Raw genomic sequence first — 17,002 nt, 5'->3', positions numbered from 1 at the left:
GGATAGAAAACTGAGTCAGTTTCCATTCCAAGATCGACCACTCAGGTTCTGTTGTATTTCTTGGTCTCTCAGACGGGGAATGATTTCAGGAACAATAAAGGGGTTTTCTTTTACAATTAGCAAAGCAGCGATTCCTATCTAACATTTTTCACAAGTGGGTGTTGTGAGGAGAGTACTGTAGTGAAGTCTGGCCATGTGATCTTGGGCCAATCACCTCAACAGGCCTCAGTTCCTTGACAAGAAAAAGAAGAGCACAAGACAAGGTCTCTCAGTGTCCACTCGGCCCTAAAGCTGGCGTCCCAATTCTAAAACCTTCAAATAAGAAAAAATGAGAATTAAAAACAGGAAGCCAAATTGAACTGTCCGGTCACCCAGCATGATGAGTAACTGCGAGGTGGACCATTGCATGGGTGGCTGGACGTCACTGATGGTGGAGTGTATTATTGTTCCCAATTATTCAACTTCTTCCCTGGAAGAGGATTATACATCTCCACCTACTGCCATGTGACACCTTGTGGAGAGAATAATATTTGCCAGTTTCACTGACAATGGCTTTGAGCACGTGACTTGCTTTGACCAATGAAACACAGCAGATGTAATGCATGAACCATCTGAAGTTAAGAACTTTTGAATGCTTCTGAGCCCTTTTCCTCTTTCCCTTATGTCATGAGGATAGGGGGGCTACTGAAGGCATCACAGATCACAAAATGAAGACAATGCAGGGAGCGGAATCATAGCCAAAGAAGAGCTGTCGATGATATAGCTATGTGAATAAGACATACAAGCCACCAACGTGTTGGGTTGCTTCATTATCTGTCTTACCTAGAGAAAGCTGACTGATCCACCACCCACCACTGGGCACATCTGATAAAGACTCAAAGAATGACAAGAATTGCTTGGCTATCATGGACTCTTAGAATGGAAGCTCCTGGCCACAGCCGCCTTATAATTCAGATAGCACCAGGGATGCCAGAAATATAAAACAATTCAAATATGTAACACCAGCTGCCTCCCACAGGAATTTGGGGATGGCATGACACTGTCATCTGAGCTATGCCCTCAATTCACTACATATTTAATAGGAGTCCAATGTGATGAAGAGAGACCCTGGTCTCGCCATCCAGAGGCCCCAGGATACTGCCTGATTGCTAAATTCCTTTAGGTCTACAGGAAACCTTGATCCTGGAGCCAAGTCATACAACCTTTGAAATCTCATGGTAGTTCTCCATTCAGAGAGGTCTGTGTGTATATTTTTTGTGGTTGTTCATCTAGTGAAAACACAGTATTTAAACATTTCTCAAAGAACAAATGGATTCTCCAGCTCAGTACGAGAAACACTGCACTCAGTGATCTGTAAGGTCCCTTCCAACCCTGAAATAGGTCAGTCTTAAAGCATTATCTAATCTGGACATAATTTTCCCCGCCATTTCACAGGTGAATACCATATCTATTAGTGGCACACATCAACCTGATGCAACAAATTAGGGCAGAAAAACAGGTGAATTTTCCAAATGAATTGACAGCATAATTTAGGTAAAATGAACATGGTTATAAGGCAAACCTGTCCCTACTTAACCAGACTTGGTTCAGAAAGTAATGTGTATGTTACTTTAAGAGAGGAAAAAAATCAGAACTAATTAGATTTACAATCTGTGAACATAGTCGAAATAAAGAGCTCAAATCTATTTTTTTCATTCCTATATAGCCTGAGGGCGATAGCCAAAAGAAATTACTATTAAGTGTGAGTAATGCAAAATAGATTGTGTGCGAATTTCAATCTGAAATGTGTGAATTTAATATACAACTGCAAATTAAGAAGTGCCTTTTGATTTACAAAGTAGGCTTGGTTCTTACAGGGAAAAAATCTATCCTACAGACGACTCCAAGACGGACTAAGAGACTGCACGTGAACCTGGAAAAACAAGGGGGAATTATGTAGCACCGGGAAGAGACTGTGACTGCAGAACTGTGTCATCATCCATGGCACATACGAATCAAACCACTGAGAGGAGCACTGTGGCCGTGGCCAGGACGGCCACCATCCCGGTAGAGCACGCAGGCCAAGCAGTTTATCAACAACACTATAACCAGGAATCACAATAAGGTGCCTTGAAGCGACTTGGACATAAAAGGAAATAAAATTTGTGTTTACTTAGACCATGTCCATAGACTAGATACCCAATTTTGCTCTAGGCTTTCTGCTTAGGAGCGGATTTCAAATCCAAGTCTTGCCATCATCCTGCAGTGAACACGTTTCTTCACATCAGTGTTCCTCAGAACGGTTTTGCTTACAGGGTCACAATGAGGAAAGGAGACCTTCTTGTATGATTATAGATTCTCCTCGCCCACTGGGGATGTGAGAGCCTACAACATACCAAGTACAAGAAGCAATGATTACACCGCTCCCTACCCACAAACAACAGTGTTTAAGAACTCGCTCTAATAAAAGGCAACCGTCCTCGGATACAAGTCACCAGGAAGATGACGGCTATCTCTACCTGGATTAGTGCTCCTTCCCCTGCCACCTGCCAAACTCCTCTTCATGCTTCAGAACATGGCTGACATCACGTCCTCTGCGAAGCCTTCTTTGTCCTTTTCCTCCTCCACACCGCTTCTCAATCACATGCTCACTGTTACCGATGCATAGTATTGTGAGAGGGTTTGTTTCCAGGCTTTCTCTAGCAGGACAAGTTCCTTAAAGCAGGGGTTCTATCTAGAATCTGCTGGGCATTCAGTAACTTGAGTGACTTAATAAAGGTCTAAATAGACCTACATACATAATCTTTGTATAAGATTCAAATTAGAATAGATGGAAAAAAAAAGTGTTGGCTAGATCTTCCAGACCCCCTTCCTACATAATCCCTCACGCATTGCACAGAAAACCTCCTATACACGGAAAACCTTGGAAAGCTCCACTCCATGGAACCTGAGACCCTCTGACATCATGTAACACTTTTTCCTCCTTGTGAAAAGCAAGTGGGGCTAACAAACTACAACTCCAGTGGGTGATTTTTAAGCAAGATACACAAGGATCTTGTGACCCTCCAGAAGGTGTGCATGTATTTGCAATTAGAAAAACAGCAAGTAGCTTGTAAATTCCCGATATAAAGAGCCTCTTTGTTGAGAAATCATGCTTGCTTTTCTGTTTCTATTGTAATAGGGAGAAATGTGATGGTGTGCTAACTGAGGCAAGAAGAGTTCTAATTGGGTGCTACCACTAAACTCCAGTTTTTGGATCAGGAAAGGTATTAAAAGAAGTGAGAACAGAATCCTCTCTTCCTCTTGCCCCTACCACGTTTGCTAGAAAATAGCCAAATAGTTCTCACAAATGCCTGGGAAAACACTTCTATGTATACATGTCTGCAACCACTAGGTAGGCCATGCCAATTCTGGGGTTCAGAACCTTCTGGACAATTAAAGAATCTCACTTTTAGCAAAGGGCTGAAAGCAGTGTGGGCATTGCCTAGATAGGGCTCAGGCTGTATTTGTCAGAGAATACAAGAGTAGTACAACACTTTGGTCTATTTCTGGTGTCCTCAGATTTCTACTACACTGCGATAAAAGTACTGGAGTAAAGTCTAGCTCAGAAAACAGAGTGGCCCTAATTTGGGAGGATCCCAAACAGCCATTCACCCCGAGTCACAAATGCCTCAATGCGAATCAATCTGACCCTATTCACTATGACTGGCAAGGGTTAGGAATATTATTCATCCCTGCATCTACTTATTTCAGAGGGACTGACAAAGGGCTAGACTAGGCATCCAGGGCTGCTTTACTTGCAGAGAAAAAAGAAAAAAATTCACACAAAATAAAAACAGCTAACCAGAGCTGTGCTGGTAAACTGGCTCTCTAAGGGGGTGTGCAGAGGCAGCCTCGACTTGGAGTGTTTGCTGACTTCCGTGGCATAAACACGCCCACTGAGGCCAATTCCAAGCTATCGATGGTTAGAACACTTGCAGCATTCCTTAATATTCAGCAACTGGCTCTGGGAAAGCCTGTCGTGTGCCAGCTTAGCACACATTTACCAAGGATTTCTCACAGTGCCAGAAACTAAGAAGCACTTCAAATTCACTATCTCATTTCATCTGCCCAACGGTCCTGTCTTCTTATCATCTCCATTTTCAGGCGGGATGACAAGAGGCACGGAGAGGATACAGGATACGTAACCTGTCCACAGTCACACGGTTTGGAAGTGGTAACGACTCTCGTGATCCAACCAACAGCCCCTTGTGTAAACGGCTGACCGATCTCTAGCGAGACAGCAGGAGTGAGGCTCTGTCCAGAGTACACGCAGTGAAAATAAGACCAAACATTTGTGGTTCGTGGCAGGCTTTGCTTAGTCACAGAATACATGAGGATTCCTTCCCTTTGAAAACTCCATATCCTGCTTCCTCTAGTCTCCCTTCTAGTCTGCCTCTCAGACCTTAACACTTTCCTGTTAGAAATGAAGGACCTCTGCTTGACTCTTGCTCTCCCTTTCACAGTTCCGTTCGCATTTAACTTTGAAGAGTCCTTCTCCTCCTCCAAGAGCAAGGAGAGGCCAGCCAGGAACGGCATCGCCTTAGGCGGCCGCGAGCCAATGGAAAGAGCAGGGCAACAACAGACCCATCTGCAGGGGAAGGTTTTAACAGAAGCCGCAGAAACAGTTGTGGACATCGGCACAGGGATCCCTGACAAGTGAAAAGGAAGAAATGGACGGTGACATTCACATCGTATCTACAAGTGAGGAATTACTGTAAGACTGGGAAGAGGAAAACTCACAACAGGAATTACACTTGTACCAAGGCATTCGAGGACGATCGCGACCAGACTGCGCAGAATTGGGGAAACCACCGGTGGGACTGACTGGGAACTGGAATTCCTGGGCACCTGCAGGTCAGGTACGCAGGCCGGTGGAAGACCCAGTTCCTAACCTCCTGTAGGTGTTTCTCCACTGTTCCAGGATTTCATTGCCAAAAACAGTGAGTCTCTTACTAAAAACTCTAATATCTGCAACTTAACCTTGAAATAAATTTCCTCTTTCTTTAAAAACCTTCCAAATGAAGAGGTTCACAGGTTTAGCCAAAGGTAAATGAAAACTTCTACATAATTAGTGAGCATGATCTTTAATCATTTTTAATGGAGCTCATGACTTTTAATTGCAGCCAATGATTTATTTCTTCCATTTGGATCTATACACTTTTGTGAAGTAACTTTTTCACCACAATAGTCATGAAACTAAGCACTGAAATACACTGAATCACTGTACCCACTGAGGCCATGGAGTAGATTTAATCTCATGGCTCTCAGTACAAATATTCGTCATAATTTTTAGAGGGCATTTTGTACCAATAAAATTATTTGTCAGTGTTTTCATATTTACAGTCTCTAAATTTTCTAACTTTGTGAATATGGTTATAAATTACATACAAATGCTACCATAAATTACAAATATTCTGCAAATTACCAATATAGTCAGAGTGGAAAATTCACAAATATCTTATTGATGGAGAGGCACCATCACAGCAGTTTGCAGAACACTGTTCCAGGTTACCAGTGACGATGACCAGCACAATTCTGCCCCAGGAGTCAAACGAAATGAGGCCGAGTCACGACTGACTTATAGGCCAAGGGCTTTTGGGAGCCAGAAGAGCAGGCGCTGACTTGATTTCTATAAACATTGCTTTTTAAAAACTACCTTAAAAATCTTATAAGCATATTTCCTTTGTAAAGTATAATTATCATATGGAAAAATACAAGGTAAAAGGTAAAGTATCCCCTCATACAAGAGGTTTTTCATTTTGGTTTGAATTTAAAAAAAGATTAGGTGTTAATTCTTAAAAGGAATTCATCAATCATAAAAATTTTTCCTAAAATATTAAGAGTTCATTTACAGCACTAACTAGCAAAATACATAAGCAACCAGTATGCTTTGAAAAGTACAGAAAAGATGTTTCGTTTTCATCCCACATTAAACAACTCAGGGGAAAAAATGACAGTCTCCACCAAGAACAGGAACTAAAGAGGTTATTTCTTGTGATTAGCAAATATGTATTGCACGCAATCCTCTAATGAGAGCCCAAGAAAATGGCGCCTTTCTTTTCCTGTGAGTACTTCTGAATGTGGCTGCTAGCTGCCTTGAGCACCCCGTTTCCTTTGTTGCTATGTTTCAGCAAATCTCTTCCAGAGTCACTCTGGTGTATGACATGCTGTCCAATTAGCTGGCAACGTATTTCCTTTTACCTTCACTGCAATGACCTTCCTTTTTCTAGGAAGATTTCATACAGTCACCCCGCGGAATTAAAACTACACAAAAAGCTGTGCTTGCAGAACGACTGCTAGGCAACACAAACCTGTTGAACTAAATCTCAGGTGAGAAACATTTCTGGAGAGAGATGAGAACAATTACAGTCGTTTCCCAATAAACTGTTAATTTTAATTCAGAACACAGTAATGTCTTGCTAGAGTTTGTAAGCACAGGTAAAAACAAAGAAGATAATCTATAAGAATGTAAGCATTTTATGAATGTATACATGCATATCTGAATACGTATGCATATCCATCATATACATGACGGACCCCCCAAATAGTTAATTTCATTTGATGTCTGATGGACCCACATTTGTCACCGGTGCTGTGAATTTGGGAAGGCAGTACAGAAAACGTCAGTGCACTGTGTTTTCAAGAGAGCACACTGTTATTTATTACAAGCTCTTTGCAGAGACCTGCTTTGAAGAGAAACAAATGAAGCAAGTTCTTTCAGTAAAGGCAGAATAACGTATTACACCAAATTCAGAACTAGCTTAGATTTTGAAATATGGGCTCTGCATTGTAAACCGAACTGAAATATTTCATCCACATTTATCTTTGGAGGAAAAAAGTTTAGATTGGGGAAAAGGCTTTTTAAAAAAAGGCTGATGGAATTCATGACAAGGGTTCCTAAGGCTGCTTGGAAACCAAATTGTTCTTAAAAAATAACTTTGATGAGTTAAGTGCAAATGAATCAGAAACATATGGATTAAATTTCCCTTAAAATACACAAGGGTTTAAAAATTAGAGGAAATATGCCTGGTAAAGTACATTTGAGAAATGTTACAAAACATATTTCAAAATGTTTGAAAAATAGCTTGAGGTATTTTACAAATTGCAAACGAAGCTTGATTCATCCATCTCTAATTACGTAATAATTACTAACACTATAGTTTAGGATTTATGTTCTGTAATACAGTAGTCATACCATGATTAGTTATTTGTCTAAAAAAGTTATTCAAGATGTGCTAATTGAAAGCATTTTGAACATTCAGAACTAAACTCAGCTCTGGGGCAGCGCTTCAAACACAGACAATGAACTGGGGCCAAGTACACAGAGGTGGCTCTCCTGGTACTTGACAGTGACCATACATACAGCTAATGACTCTGGAGCTGTCATCCAGTGGGCAGAGCACTGTCAGGGATCTTCTTAATAAAAATAACTGGTAGAGCCTTATGTCGCTTAAGTTGGTGGTCTAAATACAACTCATGGAAACTTTCAGAATGACTGGCTCATATAATAAAGTCTGTCCTGCAAAACAAGTAGCTGTACATTTACACTCTGACACAGCTCTGACAGTGACATTCCCCAATTCATGTTAATCCCACAACACGAGAGCCTAAAAGTCTCCTGGTAAAAAAAAAAAAAAAAAAAGCACTACAGGTGGGGCGCCTGGGTGGCTCAGTCAGTTGAGCATCTGGCTCCTGGTTTCAGCCCGGGTCATGATCTCAGGGTCCTAGGACAGAGCCCCACATCAGGCTCCATGCTCAGCAGGGAGTCTGCTTGGGGGTTCTCTCTCTCTCTCTGCCCCTCCTCCACTCTCTCTAAGTAAATAAATAAATCTTTCCCCAAAAAAAGCATTATAGTAAAGAGAAGGTAAGAATGAATTTTAATAGCCTCAGAAAAATGAGTGAATATAACATTTATTTCAAGAATTGAGTACTTTTGCATTTACACTGTTAAAAGGAATCTTGGAATACGGCAAACAAAGGAATAAGCTCTGGAACAAACTGACCTAATTCCATCCCTTCTTCCACTTCTTAGGGGCCAAATGATTAGAGCAAGTCACTCTACAAACCTCAGTTTCCTCTTCTGCAAAAAAAGAGTAATGGCATATCTTACAGCTAATTTACAGATTTAATAAAACAATACAGGCAACGTATCTAGCACATAGCAAACATTATAAATGTTAGTTCCAATCTCTGATGTCAATTTATCATCTATTTCTTATTAAGTATCACTAACTTGGGTAAATAATCGTATTGGCATCATGCTTCAGAGGCTTAAAGGTCCTTAAGGAACGTTTTTGCTGTCTGGCTTACTTTCTTTAAAGCTTATCTGCAGCATTCTTCAAGATCAAAAATAGATACAAGTCTCCTTTCCCAGTTCAAAATGTGATCTTGAAAATACATGGTAAAATTTCTCTGGGTTCGGGTCTTCACCTGTAAGATAAGAGGCCTGCACCAAGTCATTTGCTCCCAATTTCATTTGCCCTGGGTTGCTGCTGAGCGCCTCTCAAAACTTATATGAAAGGTCCAGAGAAGACCTTAGGAGAATTAAAATTAGAGAAGAGTTGGCCATCAACTTTTCCGATCATAAAGAGGATAGGAAGTAGCCACCGAACACACCAGTCCTCTCCCTTGATTCCTTTCCCACGTGTCCTGGTGTGGCAGGAGCAGCGGTGCCGAGTAAGGAACCGGACGCATCCCGGGTGAACCCCTGTGTCTGTCTGGGCCAGCTGCAGCTGCCTGAGGTCATGTCCAGTCAGGGAGGGAAGAAAGCACGCTGGCCCTAGCCTCCAGAATCCAAGCCTGAGTTGATAGCCCACGTTTGCCCTTTCTGGCTATCCATTTGCAAGGCAGCAGCTGACACTGGCCAAGCAATGCCTATACCTTCCCCCCCAGTTTCCAACTACCTCCCTGGCTTCTCTGGGCAAACACCCCAACATTCAAGTACACTCCACCATATCAGCTAGTCACCATGTCACATCACCAGGCAGCACTGGAGACCTGCACTGGAGAAAGTAGCAAGGACAGAAGTGAGTGGGAAGGCTGTGGCCACAAATGTTTCCTATTTTTTGTCCCATTTTCCTAGTTCTTTTCCTTGATAGGCTTTAACAGACCAAATCCTCAGTAATGGTCACAGCAAGACGGGTAGGGCCCTGGAATTAAATTGATGCTACGTGCTTTCCAGCTATAAATATTATAGAATGACATGACAATATAATCAAGCATAATCATCTACTTCACACTTGGGTCTACCAGGAACACTTCTGGGAACCAAAGATAAAGCTAAAAAGGCCACAGCCTAGAGAAATGACACAAAGCACCAAAGCTCAAAGACTGTGCGGCTTCCTACTCCTCCTCATCCCCAAATGGCCATACTCCTAATTTACCCACAATTCTAACAAGTGCTTTAAAGACTGTTTTACTGGGTTCACCACAGACTGGAGGTAGGAATTGGAAGAGGAATAAAGGTGGTCAGCCTGATCAACAGAAGAGTAAAAATGCTATAAGAGCAAACACCAAAACTCAAAGACCATTTAGTCACAGGCAGAAAAGCCCTGCTCCCCACCCCCCCTCCCCCACTTCCCCCACCCCTGCTAGCTGCTGAGGGTAGCGTATCTTAAAGATAACTCTGAATCACAATGAAAAGGTTAAGCTCAAGTTCTCTATTTTACAAAGTCAGAGAACAAGTATGATACATTCTAGCAAGGTTTCAATAAAAGCCAACTAAAAATAGATGAGCATATGAAAAGATGCTCAACATGTCATTACAGAACTGGAAATTAAAACAGCAATGTTATACCAGTACACACTTATTAGACTGGCAAAATCAGAACACTGACAACACCAAATGCTGGAGAGGAGGTGGGGCAACAGGAACACTCATTCATTGCTGATGGGAATGCAAAATGGTACAGCTACTGTGGAACACGGTTTGGCAGTTTCTTACAAAATGAAACACACTCTTGCCATATATTCCAGCAATCACACTCCTAGGTATTTACTCAAATGAAGTGAAAACTTAGGTCCATACAAACAACTGCACATGAACATTTACAGCAGTTTATAGCAATTTCTAAAACTTGTAAGCAACCAAGATGTCCTTCAAACAGACTTGAACATCCATGTAACAGACAAAAAGAAACGAACTATTAAGCCTCAAAAAGACATGGAGGAACCTTAAGTGCAAACTGTTAAGCAACTGTAGGATTCCAATTATATAACATTCTGGAAACAGCAAACTACAGTGTAAAAAAAAAAAAAAAATCACCGCTTGCGGGGTTCGGGGGAGGGGGAAAGATGAACAGCAGAGCCAGGAGGATTTTTAGGGCACTGGAACTACTCTGTATGATCCTGTAATGGCAGATCTACGACACTTTACTTGTATCAAAACGCACTGAACTGTACAACACAGAGTGAACCTTAATGTAAACTATGTACTTTGTAATAATGTAATAATGTACCAACAGTGATTCAAGTATCACAAGTGTACTACACTAAAGCAAGATATTAATAAAAAGGGCTTGAAGCGTTGTGGAGGGGAGAAGAGGAGGCAAGAAGAACGCTCCTCACTGTTGAATTTTTCTGTAAATCTAAATTGCTCAAAAAAATAAAGTCTATGAATTAAGAAAATAGTTTTGGGGGATTTGTAAAATAAGATACAGTCATCTGGAAAATTCACCATATGGAACATCCATTTTGCAATGGCGTTACACGAGTAAGGCAAGTATATTTATTAAACCCGTTAGAATTAATTAAAAAGCCACTCTTATCTTACCTGCATCAAACTTGAAATTATCAGTATAATGCACAGCACACACAAGAGCTCAGGTTTACAATATGTGATTTTTTAAGAATGGAAACTCTGGGAAAAGTCATTCCCTACTAGTGAGGGGTTTGTTACTCTCGCTGGTGGCAGTAAGTGGACCAGTGACAGCAGATTAAATAGGAACCACAAAGAAAACACCAACAAGTAACACTCTAGAAATTTATTACCAAATCATAACCTATGCACAAAGACACCTAAGCTCATGAGACTAGCAAAGTAGCAGCACAAAATATAAGGAAAAGTACGTTTAAGAAATACAATTTAGAAATGTCTTTTTCTTTGAATTAGGTTCAAAATACTGAGAGACAAACACTGAAACACAAATTTTAACCATACACAAACCATCTTAACATGTAATGATCCGTTGGAAACCGGACAAATGTTAACTGAAGGCAACTCCCTGTTGCCGTACCAACACATGAATAGACCTGTGCTCATTTCTGTGTGTTTTCATAGAATACGTGGGTTCTTAGAGAATGGACACAGGAACAGTTAGATTCCAAGATTTTTACTGTTATCACATTTAGTTTGCATTTATGAAGCTATGAGAAAAAAAGTGTTTGAAACTGCTCCTTGAAACGAAATACATTCAAATAATGAAGCCACACCAAAAGGAGAAAGAATCATCCAGGCATTTCATAGAAGCTTAATTTGGAATAGATGGTTTTGCAAAGGCAAATATTTTAAATAAAAATTTCAAGTTTAAAAAAAAAAGGTAGTGGGGGGGAGGGCAAGAGGAGAGAGAAGGAAGTACTTAAACAAATCAGCATAGATGATGAACAGAATTTAAATGTGGTTTCAGTTCAGTTCCTCCTAAAACTATGCCTGGTTAACTGAGGTAGACTCTGGAAAAAACAAGTGCAAAGATTCAGGTTTTCCAAAGGGCAATATTTAGTCATTTCAGAGGTTGTAAAACAAAAGCATCTTTTATGATCACAAAATCAAGTGGGAGCCCTTTTACAGGAAGAAAACCTCTACTCTAATTCCCTATTTGTTGTGCCAAACTTCCAAATGTATAAATCCTACACACTGCCGGTGACGAAGCAGCATCCTGGTTATTTATAGACATACATGAAGATATGAGAATGGTAAAATAAAAAGAATAAATGACATTACCTTATTAGTTTTCCTTTTTTTAAAATTTTTATTAAAAAGTCACTTGGAAATTTAGAAATACCACTGAGTTTAAAGAGAGGTCTGGAGCCAAAAAACCTAGTAAACATTTCAAGAATGACTGTTAATTTGTGAGTGTTTAAAAATGTATCTATTATCTTAGGGGTTTTATTTTTAAAGTACTCTACAGTTTCTGCATCAAGAAACAATATTAAAAGCAAATGTCCTTTAAAAATTAAATAAGAAAAGCCCAACCTGAAAGTATAAATAAGTAAATATAGTAATTATAACAGAGTTTTTAGCTTTTTCTGCAAAAATAATTAGTGGAGATGAGACTATAACATTTGGGGTTCAAATATTTTTATTCCCTAACAAGCCCTCCAACTGTAATTCCTATTCTCTATTGTGACAGATTTTTAGATTCACATAAATATTATGTGCATCACAGATTAAGTGATACGTAAAAAAATATATACAATCAAAACAGTTAAGGAACAAAAGACACAAAAAAATGTGTAAAAAAATGCTTCATTCAAGTTAATGTGGCCCTTTCTTGGAACAGGCCAGCAAATATCCTTAACATTCTATGCCTATCACACAGGACATAGGCTAAGGTGATTTCTCACTAAGATGAAAGAAAGAGTGGGGACCTACTACTACACAAAAAGGACTCAATAATCAAGATAATACTGAAGGAGCCAAAGCCCACACAACTGAAATACCTGCCTAAATCCTTCACTTTATCTCCAGTTAGGGTGGAGGAGAGCGAAACATAACTATGCCAACTGGCTACCATTTTACAACTCTCATCATAGATTCAACAGCATATAGTACAAAAAACTTCCAACGCAGGAGCTCACACAAACTCAAGCTGTGCAAACCCTAAAGACTATCAATAACTTCGTGTTCAACAGAGTCAGGCTACACCTAGCCAAGTGAAAGGGGGGCAATTATATTGTACATTGGGGCTGCATACACACATTTTTTTCTTGAAGTACCTGTATGTTTGTTCATAGCAGAGTCACCAGATATTTGCTTGCTCACTTTTTGAGTAATTAGTGGTTTCAGCCTATACTTTGACAGTCAAATATCACAGCATAAAAACTGCAATCTCAGGAGCTCAACTGAAGCCCCTAATTATGCAGCTAGACCACAACACATTTCCTCTTCCAAGCTGTCTTGCTTTTTCTGGAGAGAGCAGTCCAAGCCCAAAGTGTTTTGATCATGCTAGAATGTCTACACTGATACTGACTAGAAGATGAAAGTCTGTGATGCCATCGTCTATTTTCCTGCTTGGATTTCTAGTAGGTTTCAGCCTACATTTAAAAGCTATTTGTCCAGTATATTTCATCAACACTAAGTTCCTTTAAAAAAAATAAAGCGATTATAAGAGCAAAATGTTTACCATAATCATGTAACATGCGTACATGTTTAAAATGACGATGTACCATAATTATATGTGTACATGTTTACAATAAATATGAACTTTGGGAAATGGTTCATGAAAATCGCCAGATCTATAATAATTACATTGCTCAAACAAACTTATTTTTAAAGAGATTTAAAGGAGAAAAAGAGGAAAACCTGTATATATTATCTTTCCAAAGCACACACAGATTACTGTGCCTCTCCTTTTAAGATCTGGACTCGTGTCATTAGTTGGAGCCAGAAGCCACACAGTGTAATTATAGAAAGTGCCCAGTCAGAACTGCACAGCCTGGTCCAATTCTGTAAGCCACAGAGCTCCCACCTGAGGGTCTTGTACACGGTAAGCCACCAACACAAGTCCGCTAAAAGAAGGAACCGTCTCATCAGATATTTGCAAGACAGAATTGTACAACACTCAGTCCTAATCTCATTGTGTTGCAGAGCCCAAAATACTCATGTTTTCAGGCGAAGTAAAGGAACCAAATCTTCCTAATCTGATAATGCAAAACACAACAATTTTCTCACTCTGGGTAAGGCAACACACTGTCTTGCGATATAGACAGCGTACATACGATGTACAGTAAAGGCTGGAGAGAACACCTGAGCAATCTCCTCAGGATCCTTTAAGGGGGTTAAGAAATACAAAGCAGTCGCCATCCACTGACAAAGCAAAATGAGAAATGAGGGAAATAAAAAATTTAAAAAGCACACCCAATTCACCATCTTAGCCAAGATAAGCTCCTAGGAAGCTTGAGTGTCCAAATACTACTTAACTGATAATTTTTAAAAATCCCAATTACCATATTATTACCCATGAACAATTTTTAAAAGAAGTAGAAATACATGCCAACACAACAAAAAACCTAGAAAAACAGTCTAACAAGTTTTAGCAATCAAAACACACGTTTTAACAGCTGCCCCTAAGACTTCAGGGAAAAAAAATAGGTTACCGGGTGGCAACAGTTTGCAAGATTATCTTAGTGTGATCATTTATTTCTTTATTTAAAAAGTTAATGAATAAAAGTTATTTCAATTTTTAAATGAACTCATTCAATTAAAATAAAATCATGATGTCTTATGAGTTTAACTCTTATAAACAACGCCTCAGAGGAAAGGGGGGTAATTTATAGCATTATATAAAATACTGGAGTTTAGAATCAGACTTAAATTATCTGAAAATTATATAATTCTTAATAGGAAAAAAAAATCTCTTAAAGCAAGATACTAAGAGTTTTTTTGTTAAGTGTCTAAAAAGTTCTATTATTTTTAGTTTTAAACCAGTGGGTGTTCTCCAAAACTGAGAATTCAAGACAGCATCAAATACAAATTTTGAAAAGCATCACCATTAAAGCAAAGGTTGCCCGACCCAAATGGGATAAATGTAATTTAAACAAAACGAACACCAGCATATTCTACTTGTGATTAGATACACACCATCTACTTTCTCTGGCCTCTTTTTATTGTCTAATTCCTGCTGAACTCAATGTGCATGTCAGATTTCTATCCCTAATCATACTGCAGTGTACAAGTTCTCAACCTAGACAAGGAATAATTTTAAAATTTTCAAATGAACATCACTCATTATGTACAATGCTATTTTGTTAAACTAGCTGTCTGGAAAACTATAAAGATTTTGTTTTGTTTGTTTTGCATTAGCCACAAGAGAGTGGACTTCCTTAGAATACCGAAGTATTTAATTGAAAATATGAAAGTCAAGTTCAGCAAAATTCAAACGTTTATCATTAGAGCTGAGGAAAATAAAGGGCTTATCTATTTGATGTATTGAAAGAAAAGTGAAAACAAACCCAGAATTCAAGAATGAAGAAGTGCTTCTTACGCCATCATAATATTCTTCCCACCCTTCCAATATAAGTACCAGCAAAAAATACTGAAGACCAGAGAAACAACGTCACAAAACACTTCAAAGACCACAGGCATGAGGCAATCATAAAGGTGAATAAATGATTAGAGAGCTAACAGAAGAAATGGTGGGGGAACAGAGGGTAAAAATTCAACTGTGTGATAGACTGTGACACTAAGAGTTGAATTCTAAAGGTTTAACTAACAAATTCATTATTTAATTCAAAACTATCATTTTTAACAATAATGAATTTGACACAAACCCAGTTCTGATGTTAAAAGTCAACATACATGGGTCCCTCACGCTCAGAGCGAAGAACAGAAAAAAAACAAAAAAAACAACAAATGCAAGTGAGAAAGAGAGGTCCTTCTAACCCTTTAGTAAGCAAGTTTCTACGAGAGCATACTGACCGCTCTCCAGCCTCCCCGACACACCGCTTTGCGTGTGCAATATTAACGCGTGACTCCGTGGAGTCACCAGCACAAAGCCAGGTGACGGAGACTATCAGGCTCCCAAGTAAGCTTTTCTTCTTTCCCAACTACATTTATATTCTTTGTGGTTTTAGGTTTTTTGCCTTGAAGGGAACCATCTCTCCAATGAAAAGTTCTAAACCTGTTTAAAAAAAAAAAAAAACTGCAGGGAATTTCTTCACATTTTATAAATAAAAATACCAGAAATGGAAGAGCTGACAGAAATTCAAGCAGATCCAAATTCAACCATCCATTTTTCATACTTCTCCAAGTCTGCAGCAGAGACAGACTTAGCAATTTTCTTCAGAGCCAATTCAAAGTCTCCTTTGGTGACAGGCATCTGAAGTTCCTCTTTAGAAAGTGCACGGATCTCTTCCGGACCTAAGCCATTGATTCGCCGTCTCATTGCCATTAAAGAGGCATCCCTAAAAACATACAAAATCCATGAATCCACATTGAGGTAAATGTTTTAAACACTGTCAACTGTAACATAGTTAAGAGAAAACATTCAAAAGATCATTTTACGTGTTTTTATGACGCTACTCAGAATTTCCCATTTTAGAGATATCCTGAGGGTTCGGAAAAGGTTAAAACATGGGATGCAAATGACTTAAACATAAAATGTACTATTAATGAATCCTAAAAGTTGAGGTTGGGCTCAGATGGTACTGAATTTTCTTTTCACCACTTGCTCTTCAAATGCAGCCAAGAAAGTTAGGAAACAGAAGTAGAGTTTTGAAATACTGAATTGCACACTTGAAAATGAACACATGGCTAATGTTAAGATAATTCAAATCTTTTACCAGTTTGTCTACGACCTAATTAGAGGAGGTAAAGCTAGGAAACTCCTTCTCTGGAACATGAATATATCTACATAGACTGGATGTGGAATCCCCCACATCCAGCACTGGTGGGCAACTAAAGGGTTAAAACCTGGCTTCTCCAGATCCTATTTTCAGTTCCATTCTGATCAGCTGTACATAATTATGAAGGTTTGGAAGAACTGGACAATTAATGCTCACAAAAAAACTATTAGGAAGCCAACCCAGCCAAAACTTCAAATTTGTATATATTTTACTCCAGTGATACTAGAAACTATTGGGAGCTTCTTGTGTGCCACTAAACTTACATGCACGTAAGAAAAATACTAGTACAAAAAGTGAGAAACAACAGATTTTACTGTTTTAAAGAAAGGCTACTGCTGCCAATTTAAGTATAGTCAAGATGGTAAGAAAGAAAATCCTTATTGAGCATGTGAAATGTCTATAAAATACTATGTCACTAAAT

The 17,002-nt window shown here is 39.2% G+C and overlaps 1 protein-coding gene across 7 annotated transcripts in view; it reads right to left on the bottom strand.

The window, feature by feature from the left end:
• Positions 1-10,988: 10,988 nt before the first annotated feature.
• KATNAL1 (katanin catalytic subunit A1 like 1) overlaps positions 10,989-17,002 on the bottom strand; it is a 77,660-nt gene continuing 71,646 nt past the window's right edge. For all 7 annotated transcript variants that reach the window (XM_045797020.2, XM_045797021.2, XM_045797025.2 and 4 more), the window contains exon 11: positions 10,989-16,140. In XM_045797020.2, the coding sequence (XP_045652976.1) occupies positions 15,942-16,140 (199 nt within the window). In that variant the 3' untranslated portion in view covers positions 10,989-15,941. The remainder of the gene's footprint in view (positions 16,141-17,002) is intronic.

Source organism: Ursus americanus, chromosome 10 (genome assembly GCF_024610735.1).
Source record: "Ursus americanus isolate L20-20 chromosome 10, mUrsAme1.1.p, whole genome shotgun sequence".
In the NCBI taxonomy this organism is placed as follows: domain Eukaryota; kingdom Metazoa; phylum Chordata; class Mammalia; order Carnivora; family Ursidae; genus Ursus; species Ursus americanus.
Note: the sequence above shows the minus strand (reverse complement) of the source record. Positions and strands in the feature narration are given on the sequence as shown.